The sequence below is a fragment of the Thalassophryne amazonica genome, chromosome 18, assembly GCF_902500255.1.
Source record: "Thalassophryne amazonica chromosome 18, fThaAma1.1, whole genome shotgun sequence".
NCBI lineage: Eukaryota > Metazoa > Chordata > Actinopteri > Batrachoidiformes > Batrachoididae > Thalassophryne > Thalassophryne amazonica.
In genome coordinates, this window is record NC_047120.1 from 24435417 (window position 1) to 24454589 (window position 19173).

The 19173-nt window shown below is 42.2% G+C and overlaps 1 protein-coding gene across 2 annotated transcripts in view; it reads right to left on the bottom strand.

Annotated features, from left to right (window-relative positions):
• Positions 1–471: 471 nt before the first annotated feature.
• Positions 472–19173, bottom strand: part of LOC117530524 (disks large homolog 5-like) — a 110546-nt gene continuing 91844 nt past the window's right edge. For both annotated transcript variants that reach the window (XM_034193418.1, XM_034193419.1), the window contains exons 22-33: positions 18451–18613; positions 17313–17446; positions 15909–16073; positions 15624–15795; positions 15393–15541; positions 14983–15153; positions 11786–11979; positions 11542–11685; positions 11281–11408; positions 10716–10825; positions 5939–6048; positions 472–1841 (exon numbers count right to left, since the gene is read on the bottom strand). In XM_034193418.1, coding sequence (XP_034049309.1) covers positions 1738–1841; positions 5939–6048; positions 10716–10825; positions 11281–11408; positions 11542–11685; positions 11786–11979; positions 14983–15153; positions 15393–15541; positions 15624–15795; positions 15909–16073; positions 17313–17446; positions 18451–18613 — 1744 coding nt within the window. In that variant the 3' untranslated portion in view covers positions 472–1737. The remainder of the gene's footprint in view (positions 1842–5938; positions 6049–10715; positions 10826–11280; positions 11409–11541; positions 11686–11785; positions 11980–14982; positions 15154–15392; positions 15542–15623; positions 15796–15908; positions 16074–17312; positions 17447–18450; positions 18614–19173) is intronic.

Genomic DNA, 19173 nt, shown 5'->3' on the forward strand with positions numbered 1-19173 from the left:
TGTCCGCTAAAGCCCAAAAAAAAAAAAATAAAAAAATAAAAAAAATTGACTTTTTCCAATTGGTGTGCTTGCTTGGGGACTCAGTGCTAAACGCTATCAACTGAGATCTGCTCTGAGAAACCAGCCAAAGCACACAGAGCTGTAGCTAGAACCATTACGGTGCAAAAGCTGGTCATGTGAGACAGCTGCTTAACCGCTGCTCTTACACTTGGCTGAATTTGGCACCATAACGGGCGGAGCTGCAACTCCGCACATCGCCTCTGCCCCAGAATAGATCCAAGCTCGCCAAGTTTAACACCAAGCCTGGACTATATATGACTGCTTATCTGCAAATTTCTATCTTTGCACATTTGACAGTTCCTTGTGCTTGTTTAATTTGGTTGTTTTGTTTGTTAGTATGGCCACAGCAGATGGTCACCCCATCGAGTCTGGTCTGCTTGAGGTTTCCTGAGTGAGTTTTTCCCTTACCACTGCTGCCAATGCGTTTGCTCACAGGTTGGGTAAAGGTCTGTTCACACCAAGCAAGTGGCGCTTATCTACATCCTTCAGGGAGGGAAACTGAAAGTCATGACGACTCAAACAAAACAGCAAAGCAGCATTTACTCTTCATTTCTGCTGCACTCCTGGTCATCATTCAGCTTCGCAAAGGATCAAGGATGATGTTGAGGAAGTTATGGTTGGTGCTGGCCTCATCAAACCTGAGTGTTTGAATGTTGGAAAGACAGAGAAAGCGGAAGCAAAGAAAAGGCAAAATTACAAAACATGGTTGAGATCTTGAACAGATCGGTGACAGGCTCAAGGGCCGACCTGAATCTTTGTCAGGAGATGGAGCAGAATGAAATGATCTTAAATATTTTGATTTGTTAATGCTGAACAACCAATTAGCATTAGCATTTGCACTCTCACCGGCGACGTGTGCAGACGAGCCAGCGGTGCCAGAAAAATTGAGCTGACTTGCACTATCGTCTGTCAACAAGTTCAACTGGCCAACCGGTGGTTCGGTATGAACAGATCTTAAGGTTTAATTGCTCATTTATGGCGCCTTAGAGTGACTTCTGTTGTCATTTGGTGCTTTATAAATAAATCAAACCGAATCAAGTGCTCCCTAGCAGGTACACCACTTGGCAACAGTTAGAAAGTCTTTTTTCTTCCTGGAAACTTTGAACATGTTCAAAAACTAGCACAAGTTTAAGCAACTATTCCCGAGTTGTGGTGATGTTTGCCAAGCAGTACGCCGACACAAGTCATGCTGAGGTACTGCTTGGGAAAACTGTGGGTCGAACTCTGTAAAGTGTAAGAACTGGTTCAGGAACAAAAGACAGCAACACAAAGAGAAGAAGCACATCTGGCCCCACTGGTTCCTCTATAAATAACATTATTTGGAAAATGCAGATTTACTATTAGCTAAAACTATGTATAACAAAGGAGGTCTGATTTGATGAATTAAAGTTTAGAAAGATGCAAAAAGAACAGTGGTCCGATCTGTCTTCTTTTATAACAGTATGAGGACACTCTGGATTCTAGGAGTGGTAGCACATTAAGGAAAAAAAAAACATTCAAGTACGCGTCAAAGGCGTGTAAACAAAAAGTACAGCACTACTGTGGGAATCCTACGCTTTTGGCCTCATTGGTGCCGAAATTCTAACCAAAGTCTTTTAGATGTACTGATTCACCAAAATGGTGCAACTCCTCGAACGTCCACAAAGGCAGGCAAGAAACCAAGATGATGAGACGCTCCTACAGAGCTCCATGTGGAATCCACAGCACTTTACTCTGCTCCTGCTCCACGACGCTCACGATCTGAGTGCAAATGGAAGAGACGCTGCCTCCCTGAACAACACCTGTAAACATAGGAGGAGGCAGCGCAAACATGGCAATATGTAACAGGCAGGTGCATCGTTTGGTTAAAGAACTCACAGAGTACAACCCCTGGCAAAAATTATGGAATCACTTGCCTCGGAGGATGTTCATTCAGTTGTTTAATTTTGTAGGAAAAAAAAGCAGATCAGACATGACACAAAACTAAAGTCATTTCAAATGGCAACTTTCTGGCATTAAGAAACACTATAAGAAATCAAGAAAAAAAAAAATTGTGGCAGTCAGTAACGGTTACTTTTTTAGACCAAGCAGAGGGGGAAAAAAAAAATATGGAATCACTCAATTCTGAGGAAAAAATTATGGAATCATGAAAAACAAAAGAACGCTCCAACACCTGTACCACCTCTGGCTTTTATAACAGCTTGCAGTCTCTGAGGCATGGACTTAATGAGTGACAAACAGTACTCTTCATCAATCTGGCTCCAACTTTCTCTGATTGCTGTTGCCAGATCAGCTTTGCAGGTTGGAGCCTTATCATGGACCATTTTCTTCAACTTCCAAAGATTTTTCAACTGGATTAAGATCCGGACTATTTGCAGGCCATGACATTGACCATATGTGTCTTTTTGCAAGGAATGTTTTCACAGTTTTTGCTCTATGGCAAGATGCATTATCATCTTGAAAAATGATTTCGTCATCCCCAAACATCCTTTCAATTGATGGTATAAGTAAAGTGTCCAAAATATCAACATAAACTTGTGCATTTATTGATGATGTAATGACAGCCATCTCCCCAATGCCTTTACCTGACATGCAGCCCCATATCATCAATGACTGTGGAAATTTACATGTTCTCTTCAGGCAGTCATCTTTCTAAATCTCATTGGAACAGCACCAAACAAAAGTTCCAGCATCATCACCTTGCCCAATGCAGATTCGAGATTCATCACTGAATATGACTTTCATCCAGTCATCCACAGTCCACGATTGCTTTTCCTTAGCCCATTATAACCTTGCTTTTTTTCTGTTTAGGTGTTAATGATGGCTTTCGTTTAGCTTTTCTCTATGTAAATCCCATTTCCTTTAGGCGGTTTCTTACAGTTTGGTCACAGACGTTGACTCCAGTTTCCTCCCATTCGTTCCTCATTTGTTTTGTTGTGCATTTTTGATTTTTGAGACATATTGCTTTAAGTTTTCTGTCTTGACGCTTTGATGTCTTCCTTGGTCTACCAGTATGTTTGCCTTTAACAACCTTCCCATGTTGTTTGTATTTGGTCCAGAGTTTAGACACAGCTGACTGTGAACAACCAACATCTTTTGCAACATTGCGTGATGATTTACCCTCTTTTAAGATTTTGATAATCCTCTCCTTTGTTTCAATTGACATCTCTCGTGTTGGAGCCATGATTCATGTCAGTCCACTTGGTGCAACAGCTCTCCAAGGTGCGATCAGTCCTTATTAGATGCAGACTAATGAGCAGATCTGATCTGATGCAGGTGTTAATTTTGGGGATGAAAATTTACAGGGTGATTCCATAATTTTTTCCTCAGAATTGAGTGAGTCCATATTTTTTTTCCCTCTGCTTGGTCTAAAAAAGTAAACGTTACTGACTGCCACAATTTTTTTTCCTGATTTGTTATAGTGTTTCTTAAAGCCAGAAAGTTGCCATTTGAAATTACTTTAGTTTTGTGTTATGTCTGATCTGCTTTTTTTCTACAAAATTAAACAACTGAATGAACATCCTCCAAGGCCGGTGATTCCATCATTTTTGCCAGGGGTATATTTCTACCAAACAGCAAAACATTCAAAACTTGTTACTGCTGATGCATCCAAAGTTTGTAATTTTCTGACTCTTCACCATCTCAGCTACGTTGATGTTTGGCTTTGTTAGGGTGGTGAACATACTTTTTGTCCCAGTCAGTGCAACTAAAAGTAGCACAAAGTGCATGGAGGTCTATGACTCCCCCCTGGATGGATCAGCAGTCCACTGCAGGTTACTTCCCCAGCCAAGGCAAAAAACCATTTCCAGCTGGGTGGCCCGAGACAATATCGATTAAATGTCTTTTCGAGAGACAGACAGGTCTACATACTGTGAGCCCAACTCTTTATCCCACTGTCCTACATGTTCTGCAATCTGCCAGTTGGTGGAGGTAATGTGGTTAATTTGTAGAAACATTAACTGTAGTAGCAGAAGACATTACAATTTGGTGATGATCCAGATGTCTCTTTCTTTGGGGATTTAGATAATTGGGAATGGCAGAGAGGCTTAAATGGCGGCAATACGTCAAACACTGATGTCCGTGTCTTGATTAAAAATATTAAAATTGCTGAACACGTGCCAAAGGCAGTTTCTACACCATCCATTCACCACTAACACAACAGCAGAACAGACCAGATGTCTCAGCAGCTGATACCATAAAATCTGTGCAAATCTGTCAATGAGATATTTTTTGCTTGTTTTTTTTTCCTATTTAGGTGATGTTTTCCACACTATAGGTTGCAGGGTTTGTTTGTTTGTTTATTACTAGATTGGGAGATCCCTCGACTCATATTCTGAAGAGAGCTATATATGGAAAAAATACTGCATTGTCACCTATGGCCAAAAGATGACACCTTCTCCACATGTGACAAGGTGCTCTTGTATAGTAAATGAAGGACTGTGAGTTACACTCCAAAGCAGAATATGGTGGTAATGCACCATTAAGCTGGATGCCAACCTCTGTAAGACAAGATGATCTGATTGAGAGGGGTGTTCTATGTCTTAGAATGAGCACATTTAAGAAATCATGCTCTCAAACTGAAAGAACACGATGGAATAAAGAGTGAATATAACTTTGATCCTACTCGGCGTAACACCTGTATGGACTGTAGTGGCAGGTCAACAAGCCAAATATAAGGTCACCGTTTACATTATAAATAAATAATGCAATGAGTTTTCAGAAGTTTAATTCCATTGCACTTTTTCCACACCTACGATTGTGTTCAGTGGTGACAAGAAGCAGGTCACTCATGTTTTGTGCCTTGCACAATAATATTAATTAGGTCCTGAGCTTCTGATCGTTAATACGCTTTTTGTGTTATAAGTAAATGTGCGTGAGTTTTCAAACATGTAATTGCATTGCATGTTTACCTTACCTATGTTGGTCTGTTCAGTGGTGACAGGAAGCAGTTTATTTGTATTTCGTGGCTCAAACAATAACAATTATATCTTTAGCTTCTAATTGTGAACCCAGTGTTTGCATGTGTTATCTATACTTTAAACAACCTCATGTGTGGCTCTGTATGTGTCCATGCCCGCAGTAAAGGCAGTAGTCTGGGCATAGTGGCTTTCTGCATGCGTAAACTGGCACCTCACTTAACTGAAAAACTGCAGGACACGTCTCTTAGATGATCAGTCAGGCAAATTATCCACTCAAGCAGCCATATTATGGCAGATATTTGGAATAAAAGGCACACTAAGGAATCATTTGGTCATGCTAATGTTAGCTGTTACCATTGAGCTACACAACTTCCAAAAGATGATTTTAAATCATGTAAACAATAAAATCCATCTTCAATCACTGCTTTAAGGCACTCACTCAACAATGTGGTCAGGTAGTCAACCACAGATAAAAGATTTAGTTTTTTTTTATCTTTATTTTACCAAAAACCATTTAAAAACTTGGTAACTACTCTTCACCCGGGCCAAGACTGGCAACTCTGCTACTAAATAATGCACAGAGTTTTCAAATGTTTAATTACGTTGCACGTTTGCCTCACCTATGACTGTATGTTCAGTTGCAACAAGAATCAGCAGACTCACATTTTGTGACTCGTACAATAATATTAATTGGCTCGATAGCTTCTGCTCGTCTGACTTATAAATAAATATGCATGAAGCTGTAGTTCCACGTTCCAAAAATAAATGGGACAGAGAATGGGTCAAACTGCCTTTTTTTCTTCTTCATGACACATTTTTGGACAGATTCGACTAATATGCTGGTGCGATTTATTAGTCCAGAAACAACGGTAACCCTCTCAGTCTGAGGAAATCTAATCATCAAAACAAACTCCTATCAAGACATCTTCCACAGGTGCACACAGAGTGTGAGGTAACTGGAGGAAAACAGCAGAACCTACCTGTGAAAAAGCGGCTGTATTCCTGTTCTATTCTCTGAGCCATCTCAAACTGCTCCTTGGAATGTTTCTGTGAGAGTTTATCCCGCAGGTACTGAGGATCTTTCTGCTCCCTGATAAAAAAGAACAGCAGCACCTGTTGGCATCTTGAAAACATTTGCAACTGCAACACACTTATTCATAAGCAGCACTGACGCCATGGGTCGCCACATCCACCAGGCTAAGGACCTACCCTAGGTCCTGGGTGGGATCGGCCAGGCAGACAAACGGTCCAACCCAAACTCCTCAGAACAGTCATCTGTCTGCCACAGCCAGGTGAATGTGGGTGTGGTCATGGCCTTTTCCCACTTGCCTGCATCCTCAGTATTGATGTACACTTGTACACTCAGGTACGTAAGTATTTGGACATTTTGCCTTTGCACACCACCCGAATGGAGTTATTAATAATAATCATCATTGTTGTTACTGCTTGGATGAAAATCTTTTGCAGTCTATGATCACCTGAAGTATGTAACCCATAGATATCAGCAAACCCTGAATTTTCACCCTTGAGATGCTTGGCCTTCACTGCACCATCCTTCAGTTGCTGCTTGTTTATGGATCTTACTGCCTTCAGCCAGTAGAATGCATGTGCTACTGGGTTGAGGTCAGGTGTCTGACTTGGATATAAAATATTCCATTTCTTTGCTTTGAGAAGCTCTTGAATTAAACTTTTGAAATCAGAGGCTGCTTTAACTAGATGGTACATTACCAAGCATGTACTAAGTGTTCATATATTTTATATTTTAAATGTTCTTTGGCCAAAATTTTTAAAGACTGCATTGACCAAAGCCAAGGGTCTCTTGGCACAAAGGCTGCACAAGACCCCTGCCCCGCCAATTTTAGCAATCTCTTGTTTAATCTGGCCAAGATTTTGTATTCCTAGTGTTTGAAAAAGACAAAGCATGTACCCCTTAAAAAAAGCAAAAAACCCTAAACCACCCTAAAGCCCTGTGAGTGAATGAAAATTTTTTATCAGGTCATAAAAAGATAGCTCAAAAATAATAAATGCTACCATCTTGCAACTCACCATATTAAAACGGCAGATAATGACGCTAAATTGACTGGACAGTGGTTATCTTTGGTGCTCCAAATCAAACCAAAACCAACTTTGGAAGGGTTATGTCACATACCATGTACCTGTCTGCCACCTTCTGGCCATGTCTGGGCTTATTGTAAGAAGTACTGTAATATCATCATCACATGCATTATGGAAATTACGAGCAGGTGAGGTTGTAATTACATGTCGGCAGTGATGGGCAAAGCTAACCAAAAAGTTAGCTTTGCTAATTAGTGGTTAGCGGATCTGTGCCCACCACTGCATATACAGTAGGTTGACATGAGGTTGTGCGTCCATTTCTTTCGAAGCCTATGTCTGGTGGCCACTAAGGCTACCGCTACTTAAACACTTTTTTTATTAAATGTATTTACAGATTTTTATTTTTTTTTTTTTACCCCAGTCTTTTATTTTGAAGTAACACATGCCCCCTTTTTTTCTAAACCTGAAAGCAAAGCTGAACTGGAGATTATCATCATTTTATTTTTTGCCTTGTAGCACTCAAATAATATGGCCCAAAAAACAAAATAAAATAATTGGGCTTGTTATCTACACAGTGCTCACAGTGAGAGAACACAGCCAACTCTTTAGAGAAGTAAACAGAATACCACTGCATATTTCATGAAAAGTGGGATCATTGTTATAATGGCACTTTAAAAATGAAGGTTAAGAATCAAGCAGTTACGCCAAATCGTACCCTGTGAAAACACAATGTACCCTTGTTCTCTGAAGATGTACTTCAGTTGTTTAAATCAGTCACTTATTTTATATGCAGTCATGCAAAGGCAGCTTTCTTGAAAATAAATAAAAATCCATTTGTTCTTTCAAAGCTGTATCAGATGACTGCTCATAAACCCTCAGTGCAGCTATGGAGGGAATTCACTGCACTCAGACTTTAATTAAAAAACAAATTTCACTTTGTCTGAGAAAATATTCTGCTGACATTTTGTCTTGTTTTATGTGCATTTTTCATGGTGTGATATAGAAGTACTCAAAACTGTTCATTTTATTTTGAGCTAACAATTTTATCAAACTATTTTGAAAAAACATAGTATATAAAGTAACTTTCCCATTGCTGCTGTTGTAACTGATGTAAATAAAGTTCAAGACATATTCAGTGACTTGGTGTTCATGTATCCATCCCCTGACTTGTTTGAAGAAAACTGACAATTAAATTGATTAATTACAGGTATTATACCAAAGGGGCTGATAACTTATGCAACCCATCATCTTGGCTTTTATATTTTTAATTCATTTTTATCAAGTTGTAGAGATTTACTTTCAGTTTGATTCTAAGGAAGATCATTTTAGAAATGTTTATATTGAGAAGCCTGATTTACTTTTTGTGTTTGAAATGCCATAAACAAATTAAAATGCATGAAGTACCAAGGGGCTGAATACTTGTATGCTAGTTGAATACATTACAATACAAACTATGTACAAAGCAAAAAACTAATTTTTACCTCAACATGTCCAAAATCTGTTTAAAATAGACTCCATTTATAGTTTGAGAGGAATATTGATATTTGATCAACCAAGGGCACGAACTATTGTAAAAAGTCACTGTGTCTCTAAAAAAGGAGTGAACATTTGAACAACTGTCCAGAGGATATTAAATTATGCAATACTCTAGTCAGCTTTAAAAGACCTATAAAAACTATATCATTTCTGGTTACAGTATAGACAATTAAGTTCTCCCAGATCCCCGGGGAGGTTGGAGACATGGAGTCCAAGTGGACCATGTTCTCCACCTCCATTGTCGATGCGGCCGCTCGTAGCTGCGGTCACAAGGTCTCTGGTGCCTGTCGCGGCAGCAATCCCCAAACCCGGTGGTGGACACCGGAAGTAAGGGATGCCGTCAAGCTGAAGAAGGAGTCCTACTTATCTTTGCTTATCTCCACAGTGCCTCTGGATTGGCAGACCGGGGTGGTGGTCCCTCTGTTTAAGAAGGGGGACCGGAGGGTGTGTTCCAACTATAGGGGGATCACATTCCTCAGCCTCCCTGGTAAGGTCTATTCCAGAGTACTGGAGAGGAGAATTCGACCGATGGTCGAACCTCAGATTCAGGAGGAGCAGTGTGGTTTTCGTCCTAGTTGCGGCACACTGGACCAGCTCTACACGCTCCATCGGGTGCTCGAGGGTTCATGGGAGTTCGCCCAACCAGTCCACATGTGTTTTGTGGATCTGGAGAAGGTGTTCAACCGTGTCCCTCGGGGCACGCTGTGGGGAGTGCTCCGGGAGTACGGGGTCCAGGGTCCTTTGCTAAGGGCTATCCGGTCCCTGTACAACCGCAGCAGGAGCTTGGTTCGCATTGCCGGTAGTAAGACAAACCTGTTTCCAGTGCACGTTGGCCTCCGCCAGGGCTGCCCTTTGTCACCGGTTCTGTTCATTATTTTTATGGACAGAATTTCTAGGCGCAGCCAGGGTGTAGAGGGGGTCTAGTTTGGGAACCACAGAATCTCGTCTCTGCTGTTTACGGACGATGTGGTTCTGTTGGCTTCGTCAAATCAGGACCTTCAGCGTGCACTGGGGCAGTTTGCAGCCGAGATGAAAATCAGCACCTCCAAATCCGAGGTCATGGTTCTCGACCGGAAAAAGGTGCTTTGCCCTCTTCAGGTCGGTGGAGTGTCCTTGCCTCAAGTGGAGGAGTTTAAGTATCTCAGGGTCTTGTTCACGAATGAGGGACGGATGGAGTGTGAGATCGATAGACGGATCGGTGCAGCATCTGCAGTGATGCGGTCGCTGTATCGGACCGTCGTGGTGAAGAGAGAGCTGAGTAGGGGGCAAAGCTCTCGATTTACCGATCGAGCTACATTCCACTCCTCACCTATGGTCATGAGATTTGGCTCATGACCGAAAGAACGAGATCATGGGTACAAGCGGCCGAGATGAGTTTCCTCCGCAGGGTGGCTGGGCGCTCCCTTAGAGATAGGGTGAGGAGCTCGGTCACTCGGGAGGAGCTCAGAGTCGAGCCGCTGCTCCTCCACGTCGAAAGGAGTCAGGTGAGGTGGCTCGGGCATCTTTTCCGGATGCCCCCTGGACGTCTTGCTGGAGAGGTGTTCCGGGCACGTCCCATTGGGAGGAGGCCCGGGGAAGACCCAGGACACGCTGGAGGGACTACATCTCTCGGCTGGCTTGGGAACGCCTTGGGGTTCCCCCAGAGGAGCTGGGGGAGGTGTGTGTGGATCGGGAGGTCTGGGGGGCTTTGCTTGAGCTGCTGCCCCCGCAACTCGACTCCGGATAAAGCGGAAGAAAATGGATGGATGGATGGATTTTGTACTAGTGTTTTTGGATTTTGCGATGTGTGCTATTACTTATTTTGTTATGATGAGAAATTTAGGTTCATTGATGATCTTCAAATGTTTGTATTTTGCTTGTTCTGCTCGTTTTGCTTTTGTTGTGAGGAGTAAAATTTGCCGAGGTAAAAGGGGTAGGTGTATATAAGCTTTTGCTCCTACCTACACCCTTTCGGTTACTGAGAAATCAGTTTTGTTTTGTTTCATTTTGTACTAAAAAGTTTTTCTCTTTTTTCTTTATATCAAAATAAACTCATTCATTCATTCATTCATTCAACTTCCCCAAAATGTGTTGAAGAATTAAAGTGAAACTGTGCATAAAACAATGGCCCATAAAATAAAATGATAAAATAAATAAAATGTCCAATAGAAACACTGGATTACTCACTTTATCTGTTTGGCATTTTTGTAGCGAATGAATATGACAATTGGGAAGATGTGAACGCTGTGAAGACGTTCAATGGCGTGAGGGGCAATGTCAAGTAAACAGTGACAGTCCTATGAGAGAAAATGACAGCGACAGACTGCATGAGAAATGGGGATGGTAAAAAAAATAAAATAAAATTACAAAAATTCATAAATAAATAAACAGCGTACAGCATTTATACCACCCTACAGGGAAGCGTACATACAAAATAGAACAAATAAAAACATTCAGGGACCAAAAATCAGAAAAGCCAAATGTACAATTGCAATCAATTCAGATTTATATACAGTGTATCCTATAAATAAAGCGCCTTGTCAGTTCATTTCAGTTACTACACTTTGCTTTTGCATCTTCACAAGAACTGTAGTTGGATCATATTTTACACATTCATTCCAGCAGAACAGAGACATTATAACTTGTACCTGTAGGAGAACCCATGGACATGTACACAATCAAACCTAAAAGGATCCGCGGCCATTTTAAATGTTGCATAGTCTCTCTGCAACAATAACTAAGACAAGTGTACCTTCTCTGTGATCTCCTTTATTGATGCCACAGTTGTCACATCAAAATGACCACTCCTCCGTTTGTAGTCGATGAACACACAATCTTTTACTCCTCGCTCAATTGCCTGCTGAGATGCCTTCATAATCTCTAAAAAGAAATAAGGACCCAAGCTTATTGACCATATTATTCAATGACATCCTCACACAGTTTTTCCAATCTCGTGTTTAATTTACTCAAAAAGCACAGCTGTTGGTGCACACACTTGACTGACAGGACTCACCAGGCAGACAGCGACAGAACTTATCAGGAGCCTCATTCACCAACATTTCCTTACAAGGTTCCACCAATGGACCCAAGAGCAGCACTGGTCTGGGAAAAGTGCAATCCACCTTCTGGACACGCTGGTACACCAGGTTCACACCATCTGGATCACAAACACAATCAGTATTCATGCAGAAATGTTAAGTTGTTGTTTCAGAATAAAACATCAGTAAAATAAGAACTGTCATTATATCAGTTCTCACCATCTATGACAGGGAAGAAATCTGTGCTTATAGCATCCAGACCCATCAGCTCCTTCCCATCCTTGGATCCGCTGCGTTTGTGCTTTGGCCTCCGGCGGAAGAAAGACCTCCGAGCGGCAGCAGACAGAGTCTTACTGGCGCCGTTATCATCTTTATCAAGCATGTTGTGTCTTCTGTAGAACTCCTGATCCATCCTGTTGGAGAAAGACGAATAGGTTGAGATGCACTGGGTGAAATACCATATTTGTGCGTCAGAGGGACCAGGGCTGAGCATCGGCCCACCCCCTGTATTGGAGAACGTTGGCTAAACACCCACCTGAAATTATTTATTTTTTAATAAATTTTCTTAAATGCCCACCTAAAATAATTAATTCCATTACAACCAGCACATTCTAAAAGTAAGTCCCTTCGGCTGCTCCCTTGTTTTGCACTTGGGGTCGCCACAGCAAATCCAAGGTGGATCTGCATGTTGAATTGGCACAGGTTTTACGCCGGATGCCCTTCTTGACGCAACTCCACATTACATGGAGAAATGTGGAAGGGGTGGGATTTTAACCCAGCACATTGTAAAAACCTAAAAATGATGAATTTTCACCATGTTTTCCCGCCATCGCTTCCACGTGTGATTTGTGATGACATCATCCATTTGACCTGTGCTCTTATAATGAAAAACTCTTGTGCAAGAAACAGGAAGTGTTCTGTGACGATGTGGCTCGCTTTGTACAACCCAGTCACACAGTGAAGGAGCTACTTTGAGTTTGTTTTTGTTAGACAAAAGTCATTTTTACATCTGCAAAATGAGTTCCTTGTCAGCTGGAGCAACTGATAGGTTGAGCAAAGATGAGGGTCAAACCTGCCAAATCAAGATCACTGGTGTTGAAGACGGGCAAAGTTGTGGACAGGTTTCAGCATCAGAGGCACACTAATCCCAACTGTCTCTGAAAAGCCAGTGAAGAGCCTTGGCAAGGTGTTCAACAGCAGACTGAAGGATTTAGCATCTGTTCAGGAAACCTGTCAGGAACTAGAGAGCTGGTTGAGAGCAGTGGACCAGTCAGGGCTTCCTGGAAAGTTCAAGGCTTCACGGTATCCTGCCAAGAATGCTTTGGCCTTTGCTCATCTACTATGGTCCCATCTATATGGTAGAGGGCTTGGATAGAAAGGTCAGCAGCTTGCTCAGAAGGTGACTAAGACTGTACTATGAGCCTCAACAGCATCACCCTCTATGGTCACAACAACAAGCTCCAGCAGCCCCTGAAGTCACAAGAGGAAGAGTTTAAGGTGACACGGGAAAGAGAGGTGAAGATGTACAGTGACTCCAGTGACCCCAAGGTGGCCCAGGCAGGGGTCAAGGTGAGAACCAGGAAGAACTGGAGAGCAGGTGAAGCTGTATTGCAAGCAGAGTCACGGACACAACGCAGAGTCCTAGTGAGAGCAGAGGCCCGTGAAACAGCTGGTCTGGGAACCTTCCTAATGCCACGGTACGCCAAGGGAAAGCAGAGGTGCAGACTGGTCCAGGATGACGTGAGAGCAGAGGTGGAGGAGTGAAGGACCAGCAGAGCTGTCAGCCTGAGGCATCAGGGTGCCTGGACAAGTTGGGAGCAAGTCATGGGCCGAAAAGTCACATGGACTGATCTCTGGAAGGCTAGAACCACAGCGCATTAAGTTCTTTGTCCAGGCAGTGTACGACGTTCTGCCCAGCCCATCAAATGTCTCCATCTGGGGCAAGTCCCTAAGTTGTCCCCAAGTTGGCAGGCAGGTGCACGTTGGAGCACATCCAGAGCTGCTGCCCAGTAGCTCTTGGGCAGGGCTGGTATTCCATGGCACCTCAACTAGGTACTGAAACCGATAGCAGAAGCCATCACTGTGCAAATCAGCAGGAGCAGACGATCCCACCCCACCACTCAGGTGGTTCACTTTGTGAAGGCTGGAGAGCAGCTGCCAAAAACCGCAGGAGCCAGGAAACCACCAGGACTGCACACATAATCATCAGATCCAAACTAACTGCACATAAATTCACAATAATGTTGAATCATTCAAGAATGATTAAGCCCATTCATACTTGGTATTATATTGTTTCAAAAGTTGATAGTTATTACAATCGCACAGTCAGTTCAATTGAGTCAGGTCCACCTGCCAAAATTCAGGCAAGTGTTCGATCTGCAAAAATGTAAATTCCACAATTAAATTCACACAATCTGGTGTGTATCAATGTGCAATATGAACATAGCCAATCAGGGTTATTGCTACGGTGGGCGGTGCCGGGCAGTACCGCCCAGTACTGCAAATTTCCTCCCTCCTCTCTGGTTCAAATTTCCTGTCCCGCCCACCATGGAATGTTGGTGAAAAATGTAACAATTCAATCATATTTCAAGCTTATAGTGTCGTACTTTTGTTTTATTTTGCTATTTCAACCACATAATTAAAGAAATAAGAAATATATTTCTCATTTTCTTCATATCTCTGCCGCAAACAGCAGAGGTCAACATTCAGCTGTTTTCAGCGCTCACTGAAAGCAGATCAGAGGGTCTCTCGCCACTCTGACTTAAAGGGGGAAAAAAAAACTCCATTAAAATGGTTTATTAAAATAATCCAGAGTGTCTGTGTCTGTAGATGCTGATACATTCAGAAGTTTACGGTTTCTTTTAGAGTTTAAAGGCTCCCCTTTCCAAAAAGCTGTTTCCAAAAAGCTGACAATTAGTGGCTATATTTTTGTTGTTGTTGTTTTTGTTTGTAAGTAATGCAATCCCACTCAACCATGCTGGAAAAAAAACTGTCATGACAGAAAAACTGCCTGCTTCACTGGAGGAAAGAAGAGCAGCAAATGTTATATGCCCATCAAGTATTAATGTGTTTTTAAACCTTTTCAATGTTATTTATTTTATTAACTTCGACTTAGACTGATAGAAACATTTTAAGAAGAACTTTGGTATTACAAATATTACAACATAAACGCCATTTTATTTGGTCTATTATTCTTGCTTTCAATGCACCTAAAACCATTCAAAATTTGCTAAAATAGGGCTTGACAATAACATTTTAAAGGTATAAAACCCTATAGCTTCAGGGGGTTCTGCCCCGCTTGACCCCCGCACCCCCTGCCGTGAGCAGCGATCACGTAACTTACCCGGCACTAAAATGGTTCTAGCTGGAGCCCTGTAGCAACAGATAAAAATAAAAATGAAAGAGGCTGGACTCACATGTATTTACTTGGAATTTGTCCTCTCTCAAGCTTCTGTGCCTTCTCATCCAGCTGCCAGGCCATCCAGTACCCAAAGTTTCCATGTGGTAGTGTATCATCCACGTACAGAATGTCATCTTTCTTAAAGATCAGCTCCTGCTCGACCTCTGCCTCCCTCTCATAAAGTGCTCTGGAGTGAAGGAGAAAAATAAAGAGGTTAAGATAAACATGCTGTTTTGGGTTTCAGTGGCAGGCTGACAGATGGTTGATACAAGAAGAACAAATACAAGAAATCCTGTTCTGTCTACCTGATAGATAAGTGACATCTACAGATTGTAACTGTAGCCCATTTATGCCAAACATCAGGACACTGAGGTTTTGATTATTATCCTCTGTGGGAACAGTGGAGTTTTCTAGAACATTTGTTACCTTATAAAAAATCCATCTCCAGGGGACTCTGTGAGGGCACTAAGGTCACCCATGTAGTTCTGGACTTTGACTGTGATTGTTTCAGCTGGTTTCATCATCTCCAAGTATGCCTCTTCTTTAGTTTTGTTTTTCATGTTAATGCCATTGCACTGTTTAGAAACAAATACAGTAAAATACTCAAAAAAGCACAGAACGAGTCTACATTTTCAGCCAAATCACATTGACGCAAACCTCCAGTATCAAGTCTCCAGGCAGCAGGCCATCCGGATTATCATCATCCAGACTTTCCACAAAGATGCCGCAAAGGTTTCCACCACAGATCTGAACTCCCAGCTCGACCTGGATCTTCGTCAGCCTCACCAGCCGAGGTTCTGCAGCCCTGCAGAAACCTGAACCAGGCAGCCTGCAGAAAGGCTTCACAGTCAGGTTTGCTTTATTACCAGAACAATGAGAGAGAACATTAGAGACATGAGCAGAAAAGAACTATGTGAGTGTCAGGAGAGCTGCCACTCCCACCTGAATGGGCTGTGAGGGCTGGTTGAAGGTGTGTTCTGGTTGGGCGATGACGTCACAGTGCTGTGGTTGTGTTCGCTCACTATGTTGATGACGGAGTGATGGTCCAGGGTGGTGGCACCACTGTCTTGAGGGGTTGCATGGCTGATGACTGACTCTACCCGAGAACTGAGGATTGGAGGGGAGGGGGTGGAATTTGGCACCTTTGTTACACTTAATGCATTATTTCTGTGTAGTTTTTAAGAGACAATGTCACATGCCACTTATGTTCTGCATATTTCTTCCATGTTCAGCATATTCGTTTGCCGATGATAATCTCATTTGAACTCCCTTCTTTTATCACAGCTGTATTTTCTTGTGGACTCGTGTGATGTACTCATGTGCACAGGTCATACAAATTTGCCGCACTTACATTGACAAATAGGAAGGCACTTTACAGAAATCAAATCTCTGCCAAGGCCCCATAATCCCCTTAATTTAAGAACAAAGTATTAACCGATATAGTCCCTGAGGCCCACTGGTGACTGTGCTATTTTTACACATCCATTACAGTAGAAGAGAGCCATTATAATTGTACCTGCAGGAAAAACCCATGGACAAATACACAGTCAAACTTGAAAGGATCCACAGTAATTTACTGTTGTGTCAAGTGAGTCTACGTCTAGCCCTGGATGGGACACCAGTCTATTGAGGGTTCCTTCCTCAGCCAATGCGAGTACCCATTTAAAGCAGGGTAGACTGGGAAAATGCAGATGAAAAGCTTGTCCAAGAACAGATAAGTAGTGAAGTGCACACCTGGAATTGAATAGTGGTAGTCCAACTCCTAACCCACAGATCCACCTGCTCTAATGTAGGTTGGTTTAAACCTCAAACCAAACTCTAATCTATACAAATCTCTACAAAGCTATCCATCTTCCTGACTGCTCACATCTGATTCTGAGTGATGGCCTGTGATCCTAATCCTTGTTCCTCCTAACTTTGGTCATGTTTATACCCTTTGATCCCAACCACTCAACTGCGAGCCTGAATATGATATTTGCTCACGATTGAAGACCTATGATGCTGAAGCTAATCTCTGGTCAATTGCTAACCTTTGGGCCCTAATCTAATATTTGATCCTGATTGTCATCCTTTGATCTCCACCTTTATCCAGATCCAAACCTCAGGGTCTGCTCTTTGATTAACTTGGTACTCAAATCTAATGGATTAAGCCTTAGACCCCTCAAACAATGTATTATTTAAAACTGATTCATCAGTTTTTGAGCAATTCTGCTAACAAACAAACAAATGTGGATTAAAAAAAAACCCTCATTACAGATGTAATAAATCTGCACTCAAGTGATAGATTTTCAAAAATGCACAAAATCTTTCCCCTTCAGTCTTTGTGTTGTTGACTCTCCTCCTTACCCTGAATGCGAGTGGTTTCCCAGTTGAACCATGTGAGGATTATACTGAGCCAAAATGGTGACTGTGTCGCACTGCTGCCCGATCACCAGTCGAGCCTGCTGCTCGTTGGCATTCCGAAGGTTGATTCCATTGAACTGGAAACAATAATTCATCAGTAAAGGTCCATAACGTACACCAATTGTCAACTACGATTAAATGACTACATAGACAGTTAAGTCCATAACTCAGTGGACAGTTACAGCATTTTCATCATTTTGACTATGAGGGATGTGAAATGAAAAAATCCAGATGTGGTTTAAGTGAAGGGTATTTAAGGCCATATCAAGTCAAAGCTGTAGGACTTCAATCAATCAATCAATTTTATTTATATAGCGCCAAATCACAACAAACAGTTGCCCCAAGGCGCTTTATATTGTAAGGCAAGGCCATACAATAATTACGTAAAAACCCCAACGGTCAAAACGACCCCCTGTGAGCAAGCACTTGGCGACAGTGGGAAGGAAAAACTCCCTTTTAACAGGAAGAAACCTCCAGCAGAACCAGGCTCAGGGAGGGGCAGTCTTCTGCTGGGACTGGTCGGTGCTGAGGGAGAAAATCAGGAAAAAGATATGCTGTGGAGGGGAGCAGAGATCAATCACTAATGATTAAATGCAGAGTGGTGCATACAGAGCAAAAGGAGAAAGAAACACTCAGTGCATCATGGGAACCCCCCAGCAGTCTAAGTCTATAGCAGCATAACTCAGTCATTTCATTTGCAGACGTTCAATTTTCAGAGCTCAGATGTAACTTAACAATTAGCTGCACAGCTGTTCTACAGCCAGGTGGGCTAAAGTCACAGAGTTTTAGGATCACAAAGCCAGACAGAGGTGTTTGGTGAGCCGATATATTTGATCATGATAAACTTTGCAGCTGCTTATAAACCACAGTGTGCTCCGACAGCCAACTGTGGATCTGCTGTCAAAATGGGGCCCACTGTCTGCAAAGGATATGCAATATAATATTAAAATGGTGATTTAATTTAAATGATTGTGGTGAATTTGTAGTTCACATCATAATAATGAAATGCATGTCACTGTCTCATTAGTTATGGCCTTAACGGTGTGGTCGGCACTGAGGCGAAGGGTGACAGCAGCTGTACCTCTAGGAGTTGGTCCCCATACTCCAAATGAGCTTGGTGTGCAATGCTGCCTGCTGTGACTTTGGACACAAACACTCCTCCAGTCTCACCGCTCACGATGGAGATTCCAAGCGGTTCTGCTCCTTTCTGTACAGTCACACTGCGTGGCTCTTCCAAATATGGCCTTTAGGAAAATTGAGAAAATACGTATGTAATTTTACAGTCATAAAATCCTGAGATGATCTGTCAATGAACTGATCGTCCAATAACCGGAAAAATATCTGTCAACTGCTACAATTAACCATAACGATTAAGGGTCATTTATGAAAGAAAAATGCCCAACTTAGACAATATTATTCTAAACGATGCAAACTGATGTTTAAAGTAATTATTTTACAACAGCTGAGTGGATCCTTGTTATTTGATTGGTGATTTGTATGTCACATGACATGGGTTAATTCATCCCATTTGTGTTGCATTGAATTTAGAGTGCAGCTTGGTTCCATTTGCAAATTTGGTTCCATACATTTGGTACCATTGCACTCTGTGTGCACACACACACGCACGCGCAAGTCCTCTCACACGTCCTCGTGCCCACACAAAACAAATCCACTGTGCTGTCTGGAGGCTGTTGGCAGGAAGTTGGAATGAAAACCTGGACTCATTTCTGACATGATTTTTTTATTCGCTGCACTGAGGATGTACACAGTCTTTTTTTCGGTAGTACACGCGTGCACAAGTGCC